The 22765-nt window shown below is 39.8% G+C and overlaps 1 protein-coding gene and 1 long non-coding RNA gene across 3 annotated transcripts in view; one reads left to right on the top strand and one right to left on the bottom strand.

Moving 5' to 3' along the window:
* Positions 1-22765, bottom strand: part of GALNT18 (polypeptide N-acetylgalactosaminyltransferase 18) — a 334135-nt gene that overhangs the window by 119374 nt on the left and 191996 nt on the right. For both annotated transcript variants that reach the window (XM_081840990.1, XM_081840989.1), the window contains exon 2: positions 115-307. In XM_081840990.1, the coding sequence (XP_081697116.1) occupies positions 115-307 (193 nt within the window). The remainder of the gene's footprint in view (positions 1-114; positions 308-22765) is intronic.
* Positions 1-22765, top strand: part of LOC309330954 — a 69729-nt gene that overhangs the window by 18804 nt on the left and 28160 nt on the right. The gene's annotated exons all lie outside the window — the stretch shown is intronic.

The raw sequence follows: 22765 nt of genomic DNA, 5'->3' as shown, positions 1-22765 counted from the left end.
AGATTATATCTTTTTTATTTAATACATTTCAAGTTTTAAAAAATTGACTAATTTACAATTTAAAAAATATTCCGAAGACAACATGAATTATGCCCACCAGAAGGTATTTCTTACCCATTGGGTCTAAAGTCAGGCAATGGTCTATCCAAGGGGAGACGATCACTCAGGTAAGCATTGTAGCCATAATACTGGAATTGTTTGAGGGCAATACGTCTGTTCTCGGGGCTCAGATCCTGACCCCAGTGAGCAAAGAGGGATGAATCAGTGAAAGCCTCTGCAGGATTTTCTTCCGGTTTCAGAGGTGCTTCTGTAAAACAATAATATATTATTTTCTTTAACAACAACAACAACAATGCAATTTAGAACTTTTATTTATACAAGGTAATATTCAGGTTTGGCGCAAATTTGTAAGTTTTTACAATGCAACTGTAATATTTCACAAGATCAAGCCTGGTTGGCATCCGTCTGTCTCAGGAGACAATGGAGGAGTGCGCCTTTGGGACTGAAGTCAATCTGTTGGCAAGCCATACTTGGCTAAACACCAGCCTGGCCTAGGCTGGCTATACAAAAGCTTTCATAAACAGGTAGCAACCATTCAATGAGCCCAATATCTTTACTCCAGAAAGATATGTATCTAACTACACAAAGTCAGTCTGCTATCTGGTCAGTCTTTAACAATAGCCAAATTCTGGCACAGGTGGTCCAAAACACTGCCAGGTTTAGCATGTGGCCTAATTATTCAGTGTGCAAAGCACTGGAACATCAATCCTAAAAAACTGAACAGCCGCAAATGCCTGCAAAGCTGGAAACCATGTTTTCACACTGCAGATCTATTGGCACTTGCAGCTTTTACTGATTCAGTGGGTTCTAAATGTTGTTGTGAAATATTGTTTATTTAAATTAATTTTCATGACTTTTAAAAAGGATGTTTGTAGCTCGCCTTGAAAATGTTAGACTGAAAGGTGTAACATTTAAATGAAGTAGTCCATATCTTGTGTACTAAGAAGTTAATAAAATGCTTTATTTGTGCCTTTATTTTAATTTTATTTACTTTACACAGGGCCATAGCTAGGGGGTGGTGAGGTGGGACATAACCCATAAATATAAACATTGATTATTGCCTCATAAGAAATGATTTTAAATATAGTAGAGGGTGAATTGAATGGGGCGAAGAGTTGGAGGAGAGGCAGAAAGAAGAGCTAATTTGTCCATGGCTAGGGGGCGCAATCTGGACAGTTCTGCCAGGGACACAAGATCACCTAGCTATGGCTCTGGTAGGACATATAGTAAGACTAAACTCAATCCTTGCTAAGACAGTGTTACTCGTACATCAGATTAAAATGGGAGATATTTACGAAAACATCTCATAAATCAGTAAAGGTAAAGGGACCCCTGACGATTAGGTCCAGTCACGGATGACTCTGGGGTTGCGGCGCTCATCTCGCTTTATTGGCTGAGGAAGCCGGCGTACAGCTTCCGGGTCATGTGGCCAGCATGACTAAGCCGCTTCTGGCGAACCAGAACAGCAAACGGAAACGCCGTTTAACTTCCCGCCAGAGCGGTACTTATTTCCCGCCGGAGCGGTATCTACTTGCATTTTGATGTGCTTTCGGACTGCTAGATTGGCAGGAGCAGGGACCAAGCAACGAGAGCTCACCCTGTCACAGGGATTCGAACCACCGTCCTTCTGATTGGCAAGCCCTAGACTCTGTGGCTTAACCCACAGCGCCACCCGCAAAACACAGTAGCCATCCCCAAAACACCTAGAATCAATATCTGGCAATCTGAGGATGAAACCCCACCTCATTTTTATTCATTTCAAAGTGAATAAGTATCTTAGATATCAAAAGTGAATAGTTATCTTTCTTGAGCTAACAAGCAAGAAAACATAATAAAGTATTCAGACACATCTATCTCTGCTGAGACCTTTGTATTTTAGGGATATCTATCAACTTGCAATAAATATTAGGCACTATGGTGCCTATCACTCTGATGAAACGAAAAAGGGAAGCCAAATGGATGATATTATCTGGCAAGTAATAACAGGTACAATGTCAGTTTCTCTCTGCAGCTTTCCCTGGTATGTAAATTCTGACCAAAGACCTATGACTGGGCAGAAGCCCATATAATCTAATACATAAATATAGCAAATTATTCCAAATATAGAACAATATATGGGACGGGTACAGGCTCTATGAATAGAAACCCAGCACGTGCTACAGTTCAAAGATCTGTGCTCCCAAAAAAACATTTCTTCCCTCCAATATTCACAATGACTTTCAGTCAGATTGGCTTGTATTCCTTTAAAAGGAAAAAGAAGAGGAAATGTGTTCCCCTGCCCTCTGTGTGTGAGTAACCAAAAATGGCTGGTATATTCAGAAAACAAAGAGGTTTTTGAAAGGCAAAAGCTGCTAGATAGCGTGTCAGGTCATGGATAATCAATGAGACGTTATTCAGATGCAACACTTTACTGTGACTTGACATTTCACAAGTCGAGCCCTTCCTCATAATTTATTACAAGAACCTCCAAGACCTTGAATGGTATTTGACATAATATAATACAGTTTAGCATCCTGCAAGCAGCTTCTCTGGATGTAAAATACAAAAATATGGAGAAATATTTCCATAAAATAAATGCATCTCCCCAGCTGTACAGATTCAGAGCAGTACACAGGATGAAGCTTAACGTCCGTAAACTGAAGCTCACATACAGTGATCTTCCCCCACATACACAGGCACTTGGCATGTTTTTAATCTGGACCATTTAAATTCTTTATAATCCACAACTTTGTTGTACTGGAGGAAGGGAAACAGCACTCGTATCAGTGTTAATTCTTGGCTAGGAGTGAGTTTCTTGTGCCAATGCAAGAAAACAGCCTGGTTCACACATAATGCTAAGTCTCTGTTTATTAAACTATAGTTTATTAAACCATAGCTCACTATGATATCCAAATCCTGCTGAGTGGCTTAACTATCATTTGCTTATTGCCAACAAACTATAATCTGAAGTCATGGATTGTTAATGGCTTGCTTTGTTTTAACTATGGTTTGGTGTCGCATGTGAACCCAGCACTTTTCCCTAATCATGGTTAGTTTGGCCACCACATCCCAAACATTCAACCAGTTACAAAGGCTGGAAAACTAAATAAACGTTTGAAAAAGAGAGTCGTGTTTTGTTTAATTGTCTGTGGAACAGCTTGTGGTTTGTTATAAACCACGTCTTTAGTATGATGCACAAGCCAGGCCAATGACTCATCTCACACTGACACAGGGACTTAAATGCCCAGTCATATAAGCCACAGTTTGTGGTTTTGCCCAATCACTTGCCAATGCAAAAAAGTAATTATAATTAAGTACCAACATTCCTATGTTCATCAAAGCTACAAAATATAATGTGGTTGGGATATAATGCTTACTGACCAGTTCTGTATCATGTCATAGGTGTACAGGACACACACACATACAAACATACACATTAACTTCTGGAGTTCCTAGAAAATACAAAACTAGCAGCTAGTTAAGTCACAGCCATACATTCTTCAATTCAGATGCATTTGCCAACCATAGCTCTTTATTAATGCAGTTCCACACAATGTACTCTAGAAAAAATTCTGTAGACTCTTTTGATTGCTGTCTCTGGAGACTGACTGAGCCACACAACAACTCCTACACTATCACCCATAGGCCCAAAAGGCAGCTTCAGCAGGCAAGATAAAAATATATATGAAGAAAACAGCTTATGTAATGACACACTCTACCATCCGGGATCATAACTCCTGACTTATGTCAAAAAGCTTGTCCTTTTATCTTTATTTTTAACATAAATTGAGAAGATTAAGCTGTTGGCTTCTTCTGCAGTGCCCTTCTTCCTCCATCCCCCACCATGACTCTGACAAGAGACTAATGAAAGACTGGTAGCTTGCACTGGCTTTCAGTCACCTAAATATGTAGCACTTCTTAATCTGTCAAGGCACTTTGCTTCTGCTAAATCCTGGGATCAGCTCCATTTCACTTCGGGGACGAAAATCATGCCAAACCCTCATTTCAGATGAGAAACATGACCTTGACAAGCCTATTAAAAACAGCTGAATATAACAATGTGGAGCACGCATTACTTAAGGTAGTGCCTGGCTAATTTGAAGAGGGCATATATCTCATTTTCTCCCATCATGTGTTACAATAGCAGCCTTCCCCAGCCTGGCACCCTCCAGATGTTTCAAAATACAACTCCCATTATGCCTGACCATTGGCCATGTTGGCTGGGGCTGATGGGAGTTGTAGTCCCAAAAAATCTGAAGGGCATCAGGCTGGGAAATTCTGAAATATAGATGTAAGATACATGCATTAATATACAAGAGCAGAGATTCCATGTTCACAGTTTTCTGGGTTTATTCTTTCAGAGCCTTGCCAGGTTAAAAAAACAACCTATTGATTAACTTGCTTGAGTTTAATGTAGTCTGGGTTCGTATTTTATATTCTATCTATATTCAAGTGCCTCTTCCTTCCAGTTATTCCTGCACTAGGCTACATCTTTTGTACTGCACATGTGAGGTATGTGCTTCTTAAGAAAATCTAAAGATATATGGCTTGGTTTCCACTATCACTCCCCCAAGCCCTCCTCCCCTTTCATCTTCGTTGAGAATTGCACATTCATAAGTGTCAATCTCACCTATGGTTTTCTATGCATTAGAATTTCATGTGTGTTTTTTTTTCATCACAGGGAAAGCTTGGACTTTGAATCTGTGAATATGATATACAGAGTATATAGAGTATAATAATCAACAGTCTTTAACTTAAACCCTTCACCCTGGGAGATATCACATAAACATGACAGTCACAAGATCCAATTTGCTAACATTTCTGAAGCATATTTTGTTGAAGGGGAAGCCTGATTTTTGTTTTTGGCTTAACACCATACTGCCCTGAATGTGTACCAAACATCCACATAGATAATTCAGGTCAGATCTTCTTTCTGATGCCCTGAATTCTAGGTGAAATTGTGTCAGTAACACGAGGTTACTGTGTTCAGTCTGAACTTACCAGTACAACAGTACTACATGAATTACTGGACTCAGTCCTTAGCTCACAGTGTAGTTTAGTGTTTGGTGGAGACTGTGCCCCCATAGAATTTCCACTCCTCTCTCCAGCACCACTTGCCAAAAAGACCACTGCATAAGGTCAGCAAACAGAAAGGATATTGAAATGTTGGATTCTTCTTAAGTTTAAGACTCAGAGCCATTTGTTCCTACTTTGCTTGTTGCTTTCTGTTCCACAACTGCCTCTTAGAAGTAATAAGCTGGGGGAGGTGGTCAAGACAGCTGACAAAATATGCAAGGAGGAAAATAGCAGCAGCAGCAGCAGCAACAGCAGCAGCTGTGCACTAAAAGACAAGCTCATTTGCTTCTGATCCTTTAGAAGGGGAACTCTCAGAAGAGGTTATGAGCAGGTCTAATCAGGAAGGAGGGCTTGTCTTTTTGTTTTGTTTTATGGATGTAGTGGATTTATTTTTCCTTGAAAAAGGGTTTGGGAAACAATATATAATGTCATATTTTACACCGCTGCCATTCTTCTCCTGTTCTCCTTCCCTAGTTCTAGCCTTGGGAGGGAATCCCCCTGGTTCTTGTTGTCCCTTGGATTCAGCTAGTTTTCCCTAATTGATCTCAGAAACACATCAAGTAAGTACCGGTAATTCAACTGCTGGTTCTATGTGACTGACATTGCAGAATGCAGAAAACTGCCTTATACTGAATCAGGCCTTTGGTTCATCAATGTATACAGTGACTTGCAGCACAGATTTCAGATAGCAGTCCCTCCTAGCTCTACCTAGAAATGATAGGAATTGAACCAGGAACTTTTTGCAGATAAGGCAGATGCTCTAGCACTAAGCCATGGCCCTTCCCTATACATGACTCAATACACTTCAGAGCTCCTTTCTTGCCTTGTCAAAACAGAGGTTCACAAAGACCAAGAATAACTGCCACATACACAAATATGCATGATGCCCTGATGATTTTATTTCCTCCTCCTTCCTCTCATTCCACCAGAACAACTCCTTAACAAAGTATTTAACCATATGCATAAAGTTTAAAGACATGATTAGTCAACAGAATTAACCTCCTGAAGACTTCAAATTAGGCATGTGCTTAAACATCTTGCTGAATAACGAACTCCAGGAAAAAAACAAACCAAGGTATTCATGCATATCGATTGCTGCTGTTTCTGTGAGGGAAGAGAAAAGCAGCTTATGCTGACAGGCGGATGCGGACTGCCAACCACAACACAGGCAAGGTACATAGCTCTTTGAGAGCTGTGCTTGCTTTATTCAGCACTCCATTTAGCATCAATGAGCACATTTACTTGGAAAAAAGCTCCTCTCCAGTTAACACTACAAGGGTCAGAACTCAAATTCTTAGTCACAAACAAACTGATCTACAAGAATGTGTGTGTAACATAAGCTTGTCCTCTGTCATCAGTCCTTGATCTCATGGAACTTGCATTTGACATCCAAAAGAAGGTGTTGTTCTGAATATAAGATTAGTATAGCATTTAAAATTGAGGGGAGAACACAGGGGTGTACCTGCATGAGCGGAAAAATTTCCACTTGCATAATGGGACTTTACTTTCTTTTCCTCTCGCCACCCCTTGACCCTCCCCATGAGCCCTTTAAATCTTCTCCAGAGGGTAAGAGGACCCTACATAATAGATTTTGTGGGGTGTGCAGGGGACTAGTGGAAGTTGAAGATCCACTACATGAACAGAAGTCCAGCTCACAGAGTGTTGGATTCCAGTCATATGCCTCAGTTGACATAAATATGAGTACAGGATAGGCTCCATACAAACCTGCCCTTACCCATCCCAGTTTATTTTTCTTCTTCTTTATTTATTTTAATTTTGACAAAGTAATAATCATAAACAGGAATCTCTACTGATTGGAATTGCATTTTTGCACTTCTGCATATGTCGCAGTCAGAGACCTCTATTAAATTAACCCCATATGTTGAAAGACATATGTTGGTCATATGCCACATTTTTCTTTTTAAGGTCAATTTTCTCTTTTCTTTGAGAAGCTAGTAACATTTACTAGTGGCTTCTCCTTGTCTTTCTGCACACTCCCTTTTCAACAAATTCCAAGCAGCGACATTCCACTGAATGAGCACCAGACGAATAGCCTTTAAAATCTACAAGTAAGTGTGAGCCAATTGTAAATTTAAAAAATGACATTTCAAATGTTGCCCAGCTAGACTGATTCCTTCTATCCCACTGCTGACATTTATAAAAAGGAACTGTGTTAATTTGAAGCTCTACAACACAGTCTCTGAAGATTCATATATCTTTCTTGTTATTGTTTTCAAAATGGAATGGTTAACTAATGTAAGCACTGCTGTGAACATTTTGTACAAGTGGCACAGCAATTCCCATTACAGCTGCTTGCCCAGGGTGTGTTTCTTACTTCCCCCCAAAAAACTCACAGGATGAGGATGATGACAAGGATAAAGAAGCATAACAGATTGATGGTATTTGTGCACAGCAGTTGTGAACAGCACTGCCAGACCTATGGTATTAAAATAGTGCAGGGAAGGCTAATATATCCAGTCCAAAATGTACTAATTTAAAAAGTATTTTATACTTGCAGTTTTCATAGCTTCACTGTGACTGCTTTTGGATGGTGTGTTCCTTTAAGAATATTGCTGGAAGCACCTCAAATGTGCACTTGACTTCACAGTGGGAATTATCACATATACCAAAAGCCACAGCTCTTTGGCATAGAAAATGCTTGTGCAAAGCCAGTCTTACACACTCACATCTCTTTGAAACAGACATCTTGTCTCATGCAGTCTTCAACGAGTGACAAAAATCATGCAGCAAATTGATCTGGCTGTCATTAATTCCCCCACTTTCTATGAACAGACTGCAATGTACAACTATGATATAAGGGTGACTCATTGCTTATAGACAATAAAGTCCTCCAAAACTAGAAGACAATCAGCCAAAGCAAGGTGCTAAATAATGTCCTGACAAAATGTATGAAACACCTCTCCATTATGGCCACTGTACCACTGAGCATACAATACCCTTTGTAAAGCATCTGTTCTATTTCTAATTTGTTTTAGTTTGAACCCAATTGGACACTGGGCCCTTACGTACCCCTAACCATCACACTAGCTAATCAGAAATACATGTTTATGGCTATGTGCCTGCCATTACTGCCCACATAGTTCCCAAATGAGATATCTGGTCAAAAGCTTCAGGGAGAATCAACAGTTTCATTCTCTTTTATGAGCCAAAATTTCCTCCCAATTAGCTCTGTTTTAAAAGAAGATCAAATTGTATCAGATGTTAGATGTGCCAGTGAAACCTGCATTAAAGGGGTTGATTTGCATTTACCTAGCACTGTAGAACTAATTCTCTTTTGGTAGCTCCAATTTTCCATGACTAATTTGTAGTTTCTTAGTAAACTAGACCCAAGGTTGTTATTTCGGAATGTGAGCTGGAATCTTCAAATCAGCAGATGGGCTGGGATTCTACTCTCAATTTTCTGCACAGTGCCCAGGTAATACGCTTCAGGTGATGAGAGGATTTCTGTCTGCTGTAGCCGGTATAGCGCTGATGGGTCCAGAATTTGTATTCATTGCAACAATTTTCTCTAAAAGAACAAATCCTAAATGCTGATTCCTAAAATAAAGTCAATGGATTTTATATGAAGGCAACCCTTTCATTAACCTTGAGAAAAGAGTCCACGTTATTTACTGCATATTTGAAGAAGCTTCTGTTTTTTTTCCTGAACTTAGAAACAGTTACCACAGAAGTAAAACACCACACTGAGGTACGGAGACAATTAATTTTCTGTGATCTTCTCTCCAAACATCTTGAGTGTAAGCTGATGTGGCATTCTTCACCCACAAAACATAGCAGAGAAGAGCATAACTATTTTCTCTAGGAAATATTCAAGAAAGAAGTATGTACGTGTGCATGGATGGGGGTATCTTCTGGTAAAATTCCCATGAAAAACAGCATGCAAACAAGTCCTCAGTTTCGTAAAGGAGCTGTAGATATAATTTCAAAAAAACAACATTGAAAAAGCAAGCTCATAACCTCACAAAGCTATTGGTTGTGTGCTTTAACACATAAAATTAACAGTGCCTCTGTTAGTAATTTTTCTCTGCAATTTTTCTTATTTATTTGCTTAAACTGCACAGGGTATCACTTTACTCTGTGTCTATTACATTGAGTAGATTGGTTCATCATGTTGATGTGTTCTTCATTACTTCTTCATAATAAGAACCAGTATTTCACTTTGAATATTCATCATATGGAAACAATCTCCTTAAATATTATAAACGCTCTTGCTAAAATGATTGACTGCAATGAGGCCTTGAAATAAAGCTGTAAGAGAGGAAGTGTGTGTGTGTGTGATGCACAGCAGAAAGATCAGTAATGAGAGCTAGGAATTATGGGCAATGTTGATAAGCGAGAGTAATTGGATAAAATCATAGGGTAAAATTACTTTCTGATGGGCTCCTAGGCCCATAAATACCATAGTCATAGTGGCATTGCCACCTTCCGATTTCTATTTCCCTTCCGCTTCTTGCCTCATAGAACAATGGCAATGGCATGAATACAAAGTTTTCCACATTAAGAGGCAGGGAAGAAGAAAATTTACTCGTTTGGTTTCCTTCAAAAACAGCTCCTCTAGTTTTGTAATAGAGTATTAGGACACCTCTTCTCTCATCCAGAAAACTCACTTTTATTTCATCAGAGGAAGTGTCACAATTAAAATTTTAATAATAAAAGGATGGAGCCAAATGTGTTCTTGTTTAATTCCTTTGGATCAAAAGTAGTAATTTTGGGAAGCATTCATTATTGCCTTATGAAATCTTTGACAGTAAGAAAACAAAAATGCCATCTCTGCATACAAAAAAGGAGCGAAAACAATGCAACTTTTTTTTCAATATTTACCTAGATTATGAGCTACCTACTTTATAATTCTGTACTTATCTCTTCCTGGGCTCTTGAAAAGTTACAGCAAGAACAAAAGCCAGCACTGCATGTGTCACAGTCAATCACGGAAGAAAAAAGGGTTTCATTGAAACTCGTGCCAAATGCACAGATCTACCAAGTGCTATAGCTTCCTATGTTTTTTACCAACCTTACAAATATATTCAAATTCATTATTGAAAATGAAAAAGACATGACTGTATGTGTACAGTTACTTACAGCACAATGTGGATATGGAAGTAAGCCCCACTGTGTTCAGGAGGGTTTGCTACCAGCTGCGTGGATACAGAGTTGTAGCCCTACTGTTTCAGAATAATGCTAATACCAAAAATCCTGTCTGTCGTTGGAATATACAGTCTATAGTTGAGTGATAAAATACATGTTTGGCATGCATGCAAAATACCCTAGGTTCAACCCCCAGCACCTCCAGGTAGGGCTAAGAAATAATCCTGCCTGAACTCTGGAAAGCTGTGTGCATTAGGAGTAGCCAAAATTGTGGCTTCCAGTTGTTATTGGACTCCCAACTCCTAGCAGTCCCAGCTAGTAGGACCAATAGTCAGGGGTGGTGGGATAAGCTGTCAAACAGCATCAGGATGGCACCATGTTGGCAACCCTGGTTGAAGACAATACTAAGCTAGATGGACCAATGGTCTGACTTGGGATGGATAACCTTCTTCTGTATCATTGCCACAGACAGTTCAGCCCATACTGGGAAGCGGTTATTTTACCAGTACAATGTAGCAGTGCATAATGAAAACTGAATTGTACCAATTGTACCCATGGTGGCCAGTTCACACCATTAGAATCAATGTCACAAAGCACCTGCTCATTGTGTTAGCAGATCCTCATTGTGTTAGCAGATCCTCACCACATGCTTTACACTAGCAGACCATTTCAGTACATGGCTTTCCTGGTGTGTAGCGGTGATTCTCCACAAGATGTTTTTTTTTTTTTAAAATTCAGCATTGTGGTTATCTTTAAACAAAAGATGTTCCGATCTCAAGCATGCTTAGACATTTTAATGGCCCTTATTTCCTTGCTGATTGGGGAAAAAACTGGTCTGGCCTGCTCTTGTGCCTTTAACAGCAGTTTGATCTGCAGAAATGGGCAACTGAAACTTTTTACAGCACAGTTGGCAGGATTGTTTGTAGATGAATGAGGTAATGTGAGGCAAAGGTTGAAAGTAGGAGGGTGTTGCCTCTGTTCTGTTGTAGTACTTTAAGCTAATTTCAAAATTATGAAGAGGTGGCATAGAAATATCAGATATACTTAGTTTGGTTAACTACCTTTTCTAAGGATTCACCCAATAATCTCTCCCCCAAAGGAGTAAGTGACACATCATGAAGTTATATGAAAAGGGTATTATTTATTTATTACTTCCATGCATTTATATATTTTCATTTTAGTATGTAAACTACCAGCAGAGAAACAATGAGCCACTGAAATACTGTAGGGAGGGATGCTGCTAGGAATGTATAAATGTGCCTCAGTCCTTTCTGGGATTCATTAACACTTTCTGTTCCAAAGCAATTCGTTAATTTTGCACAAGCCTTTCTTCCGTTTTTTTTATCCACTGATGTGGAAAAACATGTAATATTTTTATATATGTTATAGTGCACAATTAATACTCCTACCTTAGCCATCAACAGTTATTTACAAATCAGTTATATTCCATATGTGTTCCCTTTCAAAGTTAATGAACTGCTCTTTGTGCCCAATCTAACAACATGAATTTAAAAAAATTCCTTCCAGTAGCACCTTAAAGACCAACTGAGTTAGTTCTAGGTATGAGCTTTCGTGTGCATGCACACTTCTTCAGATACACTGAAACAGAAGTCACCGGACCTTTCTATATAGTGAGAAGGTGGGGAGGGGTATTACTCAGAAGGGTGGTGGGAATGGGTGATTGGCAGATAGCTGCGATGAGCCTGTTGACGACTCTTAACGACTGCAATAGGTCTAACAGGAAAAAGCAAGGGGTGAGAAGGTGAAAAATGGCTTTGTCATGTATAATGAGATAAGAATCCAATGTCTTTGTTCAAACCAGGTCTCTCCATAGTTTTAAGTTTGGTGATAAGTTGCAATTCAGCAGCTTCTCTTTCCAGTCTATTTCTGAAATTCCTTTGTAATAGAACAGCTACTTTGAGATCTTGTATAGAATGTCCTGGGAGATTGAAGTGTTCTCCTACTGGTTTTTCTGTCTTGTGGTTCCTGATGTCGGATTTATGTCCGTTTATTCTTTGGCGTAAGGTCTGGCCCCAACAACATCACACATACCATCTCGGGACTATTTAATTGCTCATCGTCTAACATTGTGTATGCCATAAAATGCCAACAGTGTCCTTCAGCTCTCTATATTGGACAAACAGGCCAGACCTTACGCCAATGTTTAGGTGGAATCTTTTTTCTTGTAGTTTTCTTGTAGGATGCTTTAGTTGAGATTCCTGCATTTCAGGGGCTTGGACTAGATGAACCTCTGGGTCCCTTCCAACTCTACAATTCTATGATTGTGTGGATTACTATTACTATTATTATTTAAATTTGTATCCTGCCCATCATCTGAAGATCTCATGGTAGTTCACAGCATATGCCTTCATTAAAGAGTAGTGCTACTTTTAACCGTTAGAGGAAAAAGATGGGATAAGAATAAATAGATGATAAAAATAAAAATAAAAAACCAAATACAAGTTCTTTTTTAAAAAATGAAAAATGCAAGGAACTTTATACAGAAGTCTTGCTTTGTTAATGCGTTCAGTGTCTGCTTGACTGTGCCTTAATCGTGTTAAGAATCAAATATCATTATTTTCCAGCTTGGTAAACAGCCAATTTTGTCAAAAGATGTCACAGCAAATACAGAGAAACAGCATTCCAGACTTTCTCAGTCACATTAAAGAGGAGTTTGGAATAACTGTATGATTGCAGTGTATTCCCATGCTACGAAACTAAGATTTTTCAAAGCAATAACTTGCACATCAATTTTAACTAGATTAAGAAACCACTTTGGTAGAATAATACGCTGACATTCTCTATAGCTTATTTTTATTATTGTCAGAAACACACACATTTACATGCAAACTCCTTTAACAACAGCCAGAAGAACTAGAAGCAAACGAAATATTGTTCAAACGCCATTCAACTAGAAAAGAAGGGATTTGTGCCCATGTATGTGTGTGTGACACATAGCAGAGCCAATCTTGAGCATCAAGTGAAACAGAAAAAAGGAAGCCCCAATTTTTAGGGGCAAATTATTTTATTTATTGACAGCACTGTTGTTACTATAACTTATTCATCAATCACCTTCTAAAACACTGTCTCAAGGCAGTTTGCACACAAGTTACTGATAGGGCCTCATGAGCCATAGTACCAACACCTTGAACTTGCCTCTCTAGAAAATATTCAAGGCAGTAAACAAATGCATAAAAGAACCAAACAACGAACCAACATTATGAATTAAGAAAGCTAAAACTCTCTACAAAAGCAGAAGCAGCCAACGCTGTTGGTGAAGCTACCCCTGGAACCCATTAGCAAGCTGTTACAGAGCCAAGTGAACTTCTTCTACCGCACAGCATCCCTATATCTTCTATCCCTGTTTCAGTTGTCTGACTGCTGTACTTCAGGTGGTTGGGGTGGGGTACAGTTTGGGGCTCCAGTTGATGATCAGGGCCCCAGCTGCTTATCTCAACGGTTAAGCAGATTCAAATGAATGGAGGTAGCTCTTGAGGTAATTGGCCACAGCACTTTGAACTGAGCCCAGAAAAAAATACGATTATGCTTGTCAGGTATATTCTGTAGCAACAGAAGCTCCACCATGATCTTCAGCTGCAGCCCCAAGTCGGACACATTACAGTAATCCAACCAGGAAGATTAGACTAGGCATAGCTCATGCACTAGTGGAATCTAGTCTGAAGGGGTAAAAGAAGAAGAAAAGGCTAAGCCCACCACCACCACCATACCATGCTGTTTGCATGGTAACCACAAAGTAAGCAAAGGAAAAATGAGGATAATACCTTTACATTCCCTCATCCAAGAGGGTTTTTGTATGCAGTGCTTTGGGAGTGTCTTAAGGGAAAGTGCAGCTTCAGAAAAGGCCGAACAACAAGAGGACTCTGGCTCAACTTTGTTCACAGGTAAGGCTTACCTCTGTCTTCCATGGCATTGAGCATAAACCAACACAGAGCTCCTGATTAATGCACGATGAAGGCTATGAGATTCCAAATGCACCAAAGCCATTAACAGCAGGTGCTACATATTGCATGTAAAGTACATACTCCTCTGTGAGCCGGAGCACTTTTTGCTATTAGAGATAACATTTTACATTATCATCATGATCAGAACTTACAAATGCATTAGTCTTAATAGCATAACCATAACCTTTCTACTTTTATTCCAGGGATAGGTGTGAAGAGGCAGAGAATTCTTTCCTTTCTCAATTTAAACCATATTGGATAGCTTCTGTTCATGCTTAAACAATTAATCCCATGGGCAGAACTGCATGATCCCAGCAAACTAAGGTACCCAACCTCTTGTTTGCCATAACACATGTGCAGTAGGAAAGGGTGCATTTGCAGTAGAGAAGTAATAGCGCTGTTGCCTGCAGGCCTTGCTTACAGGCTTCTCATAAACATCTGGCTGACCACAGGGACAACTGAATGCTGGACTAGATGGGCATTTGACCTGGTCCAGTAGGGATTTTCTTATGCTCTTATAGCCTCACCTTAATAATAATAAAAAATCATTCAGCCACTATTTCTGCCCTATGGTCCCTTCCCCTGAACAATTTCAGCTGGTGTAGAATTCAGCAGCCAGGTTGCTCACCAAGGCAAGACAGTTTGAGCAAATAACGCCAATCCTAGCCTGACTGCACAGGTGCCAATTCAAAGTTTTCACCTATAGAGCCTTAAATCGCTCAGGACTGCAATAGCTCAAGGACTGCCCCTCCTCATGAATTGACCCAGACCATGTGATCATAATCTGAGAACCTGCTTTGTGTGCCCCCTCCACGAGAGTCTCAGAGGGTGGCAACACAAGAACGGGCCTTTTCTGTAGTGGCTACCAATTTGTGGAATGCACCCCACAACCTCTAGGAGGTTCACCTGGTGCCACTATTATAGATCATCAGGCGCTAGGCAAAAACTTTGTAACTGGGCCTTTGGCCTTTGGGATACTGTGGCAAAATAAAATGACATAATAACAATAATATTTAAATATTTAAACCCAGCTAGGAGAAAAAGGGTGAAAAATTGACCCAGGAATGGGTTGCACTGAAGAATCAGTGAGAAGGGACATCTGCACTCTCTCATCCACCAGTTCTGCCCTGCAAAATGCTTCTCCTCATCTTTGTATTCATCATTCAAGGCTTGCACAGATTGAGAACCCCATATCTGCCTCATAGCACAAGATCTCACCCAGTCCAGAGAGTAAGAGAAAGAGAAAGAGAGAGGGAATACTAAAATAAAAATAAAAATAAATGAAAGTCTGTTTCATATACTGTAAATTGTTCCCCCCCCCCCCTATCCTACAGGCATATAGAAGTGAGATAGGCAATCAAACAGAATCCTTTAAACTTTGATTCCAGGAAATACAGTAGGTACTGCCACAGTCAGCATGTCTTGTCTTCAGTAAGTTTAAACTTCAACCAAACATGCAAAGACAGTTATCTTGTTACCTGTAACCACAATAGGGCAAATGCTTAAAATATCCACTTAGTTAAATCCCTTGCACCTCCAGGGACTTGAAGTAATGCTCGCTAAATAAGACCAACTTTTCAAGCTAAGTTTTTAATGTGTGACATCTTAGTGTATTTTTGGTCTTTGTGGAAGCTGCCCACAGTGGCTGGGGAAACCCAGCTAGATGGGCAGAGTACAAATAATAAATTATTATTATTATTATTATTATTATTATTATTATTATTATTATTATTATTATAATATACCTGTTCACTTTAATGGCAACGAGTTGCTATGGAGCGGATGTTTCACAGATACAAAAACGGGTGAGGACTACTTCCTGGAAACACACTAATGGAATAGGTAAAGTACTGCCAAATAGACAAAACAGTCATTAAACACCATAGCCAAGGCAGGGAATTTGCTGTATCTATTTATTAATGTAACTTTCTACCCATCTTTGAAGTTCAGGACTGGTGACAATAATCTGAAGTGCAAACAGAAGCAAATAAAATTTCTCTTAACTATAACTACAACAAATATGATGCTTCCATCCGGCCAGTCTTTGTTCTGGCCATGCTGATGTGAACCAAACAGCAGAAGGAATTCAGCTATACAGATAGCAGTGCCTGCTAGCTGTAGTTAAGGAGCTGGGAGGCAAGGCTCTAGATTAGGACAACCAGGTGAAAACGAGGATGCAAAAGAGGGTTGATGAAGGCTCTTGCATCTTTAATAGTTGTGAAGAGAAGGGAATTTCAGTAGGTGCAGCTTGCACAACAATTCCCTCTACTATTACCAGTGCAGGAGCCCCCCCCCGCCTCTTTTGCATCTGACCACCCTACTAGGTCAAGAAGACTATGTCTAAAGACTACCCTCCTTTATAGAAGGCCTTTACCAAAACTTGGTAGTAGCCAGGACTGCACTTGCTAAGCAAATTAAAACGACAGCTTCAGGACAAGAATTTCAGTTTGGATCAATAATAGAAATAATTTCCAGGTTGCAGCAAAAAATTATGAACCATCTGATCAACTTGATCAGTCACAGTGGAATGAATGGCAGAGTTCGGATAATTTGTGGAAAAAAATATTCTAAATGCGGCCCAAAAATTTATTTCAGGAAATGTCAGGGTTACATTTTATTCCCTTCAATCTGTGCACATGCCAGGTTTTTATCTGGAGGTTTTGTGCTGCCTGGTGGAATAATGGGTGGTATGCCAGGGGAATTAGTGGGGATAGGGTTGGGGATAGTTTACCTATTTCTGTTTTCCATGCTTTGAGCATGGTCTGCTTGTACCTGTTAAGTGTTGTGGGAATTTTCCTTAGTTTGTTTGGGAGGAGTGGGTATGCTGTGGTGCAGGTGTTTTCAATTGTGTTCTTCTCTAGGTGTATCCGTTGTTTTGTCTCATCTTCTAGTATATACGGGATTATATGGTGTATTTGGTTGGCAATGTAATATGCTTCTATGTTGGTGATTCCCCATCCTCCTTCTGGGGTGGGGAGGTGCAGGTATTTGGGGCTTATTCTTGTTTTTTTATGTGAGAAGATAAAAGAGTGCCATCTTCGGAGTTGAGTTGGAGGAATCCCGATTGGGAGGGTTTGGAACAGGTAGGTTAGTTTTGGGAGGGTGATCATTTTGATCATGGCTATTTTGGAAAAGAGAGAGAGAGGGAGACATTACACATACTTTTGTAAACCAAGACTCTTTTATAAAAATGCATTTGACATTAAAAAAAAGAATAGGAATATGTTAAATTTCAGGGTTTGTTTTATTTAGGTTATCAGCCATTACTTATAGATATTTCTCACCCACCACCACTTGTTTCTGGTTTCTCTCTCCCTTTTCCATTTCTTGATGGGGATGAAGGGGTAAGAAAAATAACTGTTAATTATGCCAGTATTAAATATATTGCAAAACAAAGGATTAGTGCTTATATTTGTGGACTAATTCATAAGATGTACCTATGCAAATTAGAAGTGTATCAGGAAAAGCTGAGGAATGGTTTTTGCAATGGAGAAGGGAAATGAAGAAAGAGAAATGAAAGTATTTCCCCCCTCAATGTGACAATATTTGATAGCTTTTTGGAAGAAAGAAAACCACACTACAGAACTCTATTCATCATCAGCTTACTTTGGCAAGCAGTAGGTAAGAACTTGAAAGGATGTTAGATAAAAGGCTGCTAGATAGAAGGGGTCATGTCTTATACAATATGATCTGGGCATGCAATCTGAGGGCTTTTCAGGTTTACATTCCCTTGAGTAGCCAGCCGAACAAAGACAGTTTTGCCTACACTATTTCTCGACCAGCCCTCTTATCTCTACAGTATTGTATCCCTGACTGCACAAATAGCTCCCTAGTGACCAATCCACAATGACAGCTCACCTGCCAGGCCAGCCAGATACTGATTAAACTGCCGACAGAACAGGATAAACTATATATATATGCGGAGGTATGTTGTCCCATGGAACAGCTGGAAACTGAAGCAACTCTAAAAATCCTTGAGGAGCTCATTGATCTTATAGCTGCACTACTTTGTATAAGGAACAAGGCTTCTGGAAAGTGAGGCCATAGGAGGATGGGGAATCCCCAACACAGAAGCATATTACAATGCCAACCAAATACGCCATATAATCCCATATATACTAGAAGATGGAAAGTGAGGCCATTTAAATCAAAATGGCATGCTGATGCACACATATCCTTTCCTTAGAATTAGCATTACCATGCTAATGTGTGTACAAGTCAGCTTCTCAGTATTCTAACCTATTTACAGAAGCTAAGTAGAGGTTACCAATCAGGTTTACTCCAAGGTCCCAACTCTCCAAAGCCACCTGACTAAGCTAATTGGCTCCAGGGTGGGGTCTGGGCAAGAGTGTGATTGGATTGTACATATAGTCAGTAGGCTAACAGCTCTCCGATGTCAATCTCTCCCCATCCCTCATGTGACAGGGACAAAGAGGGACCGTACTTTGGGGAGCTGGGACCTCTGCTTTAGGGGGCTTTTAACTTCATCTTTTCTACAAATTAATAATTATAGCCCTATAATCAGCAGTCCAGTATGGAAGCTCGGACAACACAAGAATGGTGAAAGGACTGGTCTGTATGGAAAGGTTATTGAGTATCACTAAAGGATATTAACATTAAAATAAAACAAACACCACTGTGTTTCATATTTTGAACTGCTATCCATTATTCTTCACCTATCCTAGGGGTGATTTCTTCTGAAGCAGTTTTATCAAAATGAAAAGTTACGAAGGTGAGGAGTAAGCAGCAACAACATTATCCTCACTGAAAAGGGATTTGTAAATTTAGTACACACATCATTAGTTTCCTCAAGAGGTTTGTTTACAAATGCAAGAGATATTAATTGCAGAGGAGAAAAGAATTAAGGCATGCAAAGAAGTATTAATTTAAACTTTTAAAGACTGCCACAGGAAAATGAGTAATCCTTTCAAAAAAAAAAATTAAGAATATACAACAGATCAAAATTATCCAAATATTTTTGTGAGTGTGTTTTCCCCTGAAGAAAGCATAAGAGCAAAGGAAGAAGTACCATAGAAGTAAAACAAATAATTCAGGGGTGATACAGTGTAGATCTTAGGTTGTAATAAATGTTTAACGGCGTTTCTATTTTAGTAAAAAGTTATAGATCTCTCAACAGATGAAGTGCAATTTGATTTTCAAATCTATTGTTTGAAAAAGCTGCAATCAAGGCCACCAGCAAAAACTGTAGATCCAGAGACTGGGACAAAATGAACACTCTTCTCTTCTTGGTGTAGTAACTTACCGGTATTACCTTGCTTCAAAGAAAAAAATGCAAAATGTATAGTAAACTGACCCAATGTTTGAATGTGTTTTTGACTCCCCATTTGGTACAATACTTCCTAAACTGGACTACTACTTCGCTTCTTCTCCCATCTTTTCCCACGTGGCTAGGAGAAGAAGTCTGGAGTGACAAACTGTTGCTATCACTATTGTTAGTTTAAAACATAGGTAGGTAAACTAAGGCCCGGGGCCGGATCCAGCCCAATTGCCTTCTAAATCCGTCCCACGGAAACAGCGTGTTTTTACATGAGTAGAATGTGTGCTTTTCTTTAAAATGCATCTCTGGCTTATTTGTGGAGCATAGGAATTCGTTCTTTCTTCTTCTTCTTCAAAATGTAGTCTGGCCCCCCACAAGGTCTGAGGGACAGTGGACTGCCCCCTGCTGAAAAAGTTTGCTGACTCCTGGTTCAAACCAAGTCGACTGTGAAAGTGGCTAGTTTAAATAACCATCGTGTAACACAGGCATAGGGAAACTCCAGCCCTCCAGATGTTTGGGACTACAATTCCCATAATCCCTGACCACTGGTCCTGTTAGCCAGGGATAATGGGAATTGCAGTCCCAAACATCTGGAGGGCCGGAGTTTGCCTATGCCTGGTGTAACAGTTCCTTGGACTAGATGACCCTTGGAGTCCCTTCCAACTCTAAGATTCTATGATACTCAGAAGTAAGCCCAGTAAATTCACTGGGGCTCACCCTCAGATAGGCACCTATAGTATTGCAGCCCCAATCATCTAACCTGAAGAAACAAAAGCTTCTTACTTGGCATCTGCAGATACAATTCCATTAAAAACTGAAATGTTGATGGTACTCAAACCAGAGCAGTTAAAGCATTTTAAATGGTTTAAAAGCTTTACTACCAGTAAGCATTTGCACGTACTGGTTATTTTAGCAATTAAAAGCCATTTACTGAAGGCAGGCTGCGACAGAGTAAAGCACTTTTGCAAAATACTAAAAACAGGATGTGAACATTTGGGTGTCCTAAGGGAACAATCTATCCCAGAATGCCGTGTGGAATTCAAAAATTGCCTAAGTATTTATCCAAATTACTGAGAAATGTCTCTTTTTGAAGGTATTTTTGCATCATCTTTCCATCTCTTCTAGTGACTCCACTACACTGAGTTCTTAAAATATTGTTAAGGTTCTACAGTTGTTTTAAAAGTCAGAAGTGGGGGGACGGACCCCTCTACACCAGAAAGCTCCTCAACACATCTCATAGAGCACATCCTAATACATTTAAATATGAAAATATACTGTATTCAGCATTCATGGCACTTTGGGGTTTGGGGGTGAGCTCCTTATTCAAATTAGATCCATATTTTGACTTCTAAACATTGATAGGCTAATACAGTAAAACAAATATTAAAAAATAAATGAAAAATTCCAGTAGCACTTTATAGGCCAACTACGGTAAGTTTGTTCTGGTATAAGATATCTGAAGAAGTGTGCATGCACACGAAAGCTTATACCAGAACAAACTTAGTTGGTCTATAAGGTGCTACTGGACACGGCTACCTAGCTGAATCAACAGTAAAACAAAACATATTTAAGCAGAAGTAAATCCCACTGAGTCCAATGGGACTTATCCCCCCCAATATGTATGCTTAGGTGGCCACCAGTTAATCAAATCAGAATGAGGCTGCAATCTGAAATATGCTTACGAGCATGAGCATGCACCAATGAACACAATGCATCTTACTTCTGAGTAATTATTATAATATATTTATTTATTTATAAAACAAACCCTGCCTCTTTCTCTGATAGCACTCAAGGTGGCTTACTGATAAAAATATACATAAGAGTATTCTGTGATTAGGAAAGTTACTCTGATTTCTGAGAAAGTAGGTTTTATATATATATATATATATTACCTCTATCTGGTAATAATACAGTACCCATTACCTGCATTACATAAAGGTCTGGGGCAAACAGGTTCCTAGATGTATTAGGTTATATCGACATGGTTAACAAATCTTCATCTATTAGGATTTCTGCACACTTTCTGACCCAATTATCACTCATTTAACACACTTCAGACCCAATTAACACATTCACATTCATGAATTTATTGCTCAGTAGTTGAGGACATAAGGGACGTGGGTGGCGCTGTGGTCTAAACCACACAGCCTAGGGCTTGTCTATGGGAAGGTCGGCGGTTTGAATCCCTGCGACGGGGTGAGCGCCCATTGTTCAGTCCCAGCTCCTGGCCACCTAGCAGTTTGAAAGCACGTCAAGTGCAAGTAGATAAATAGGTACCGCTATGGCGGGAACGTAAACAGCGTTTCCATGCGCTGCTCTGGTTTGCCAGAAGCGGCTTAGTCATGCCGGCCACATGACCCGGAAGCTGTCTGCAGACAAACGTTGGCTCCCTTGGCCTATAGAGCGAGATGAGTGCCGCAACCCCAGAGTCGTCCGCAGCTGGACCTAACGGTTAGGGGTACCTTTACCTTTACTAGTTGAGGACATAGAGCTATTTCCTGTGGGGAGGAAGCGTTGGGCCCAGAGAAGATTGAGTGGACTTTTACTCATGCACTAGACTTGCCTGCCTCTTTCTTTATGCTACATCCCACCCACCACCCACATCTCTGTGAACTGAACGAATGATGTGAGACAGGAAACAGGATGTTGCACCAGAAAGGGAAAATTAAAGGAATTTTGCAACGTTGCCTCACACACCACCTCTGGATCCAAGCTGCTGTTTCTCAGCGGATGCCTCCTAGTGGTGCAGCAATAAAACTGCTGGCACATTTGCAAAGCTAAGCAGGGTCCCGTATGGTTTCAAATTAGATGTATTAAGATGCCTGCGTTGCAAGGAGTTAGACTAGAATTCAGTGTTTCCCAACCTTGTGCCTCCAGCTGTTTTTGGACTACAATTCCCATCATCCCTTGCCACTGGTCTTGCTAGTCAGGGATGATGGGAGTTGTAGTTCAAAAACAGCTGGAGGCACAAGGTTGGGAAACACACTCGGGGTCCTTAAGATTCTATTAAATCATAAGCTTAATTATATAAAAAAAAACAAAGCAAAGTGGTTCTTCTCCCTGCATGGTAAGATTTGTGATAGCCCTATTCACACATGGAAGTCACTACTTGATGCTGTAGTAATTAACATGCTTGTGTGAACCAGATGTTTCAGAAGGGAAGTGGAGATAACCTAAAAAAACTAGATGAGGCATTCATACTGTAATCAGCAAAACTAAAGATGATTTATACAGGTTGCAAAATATATCTTCAGTGAGTTTGATTTGCAGTCTATGCTCTTTTTATTATTATTACAGAGTCCAT

Source organism: Podarcis erhardii, assembly GCF_964252035.2.
Source record: "Podarcis erhardii genome assembly, chromosome: 1".
Lineage (NCBI taxonomy): Eukaryota > Metazoa > Chordata > Lepidosauria > Squamata > Lacertidae > Podarcis > Podarcis erhardii.
This window is presented reverse-complemented; position numbering and strand designations above follow the sequence as displayed.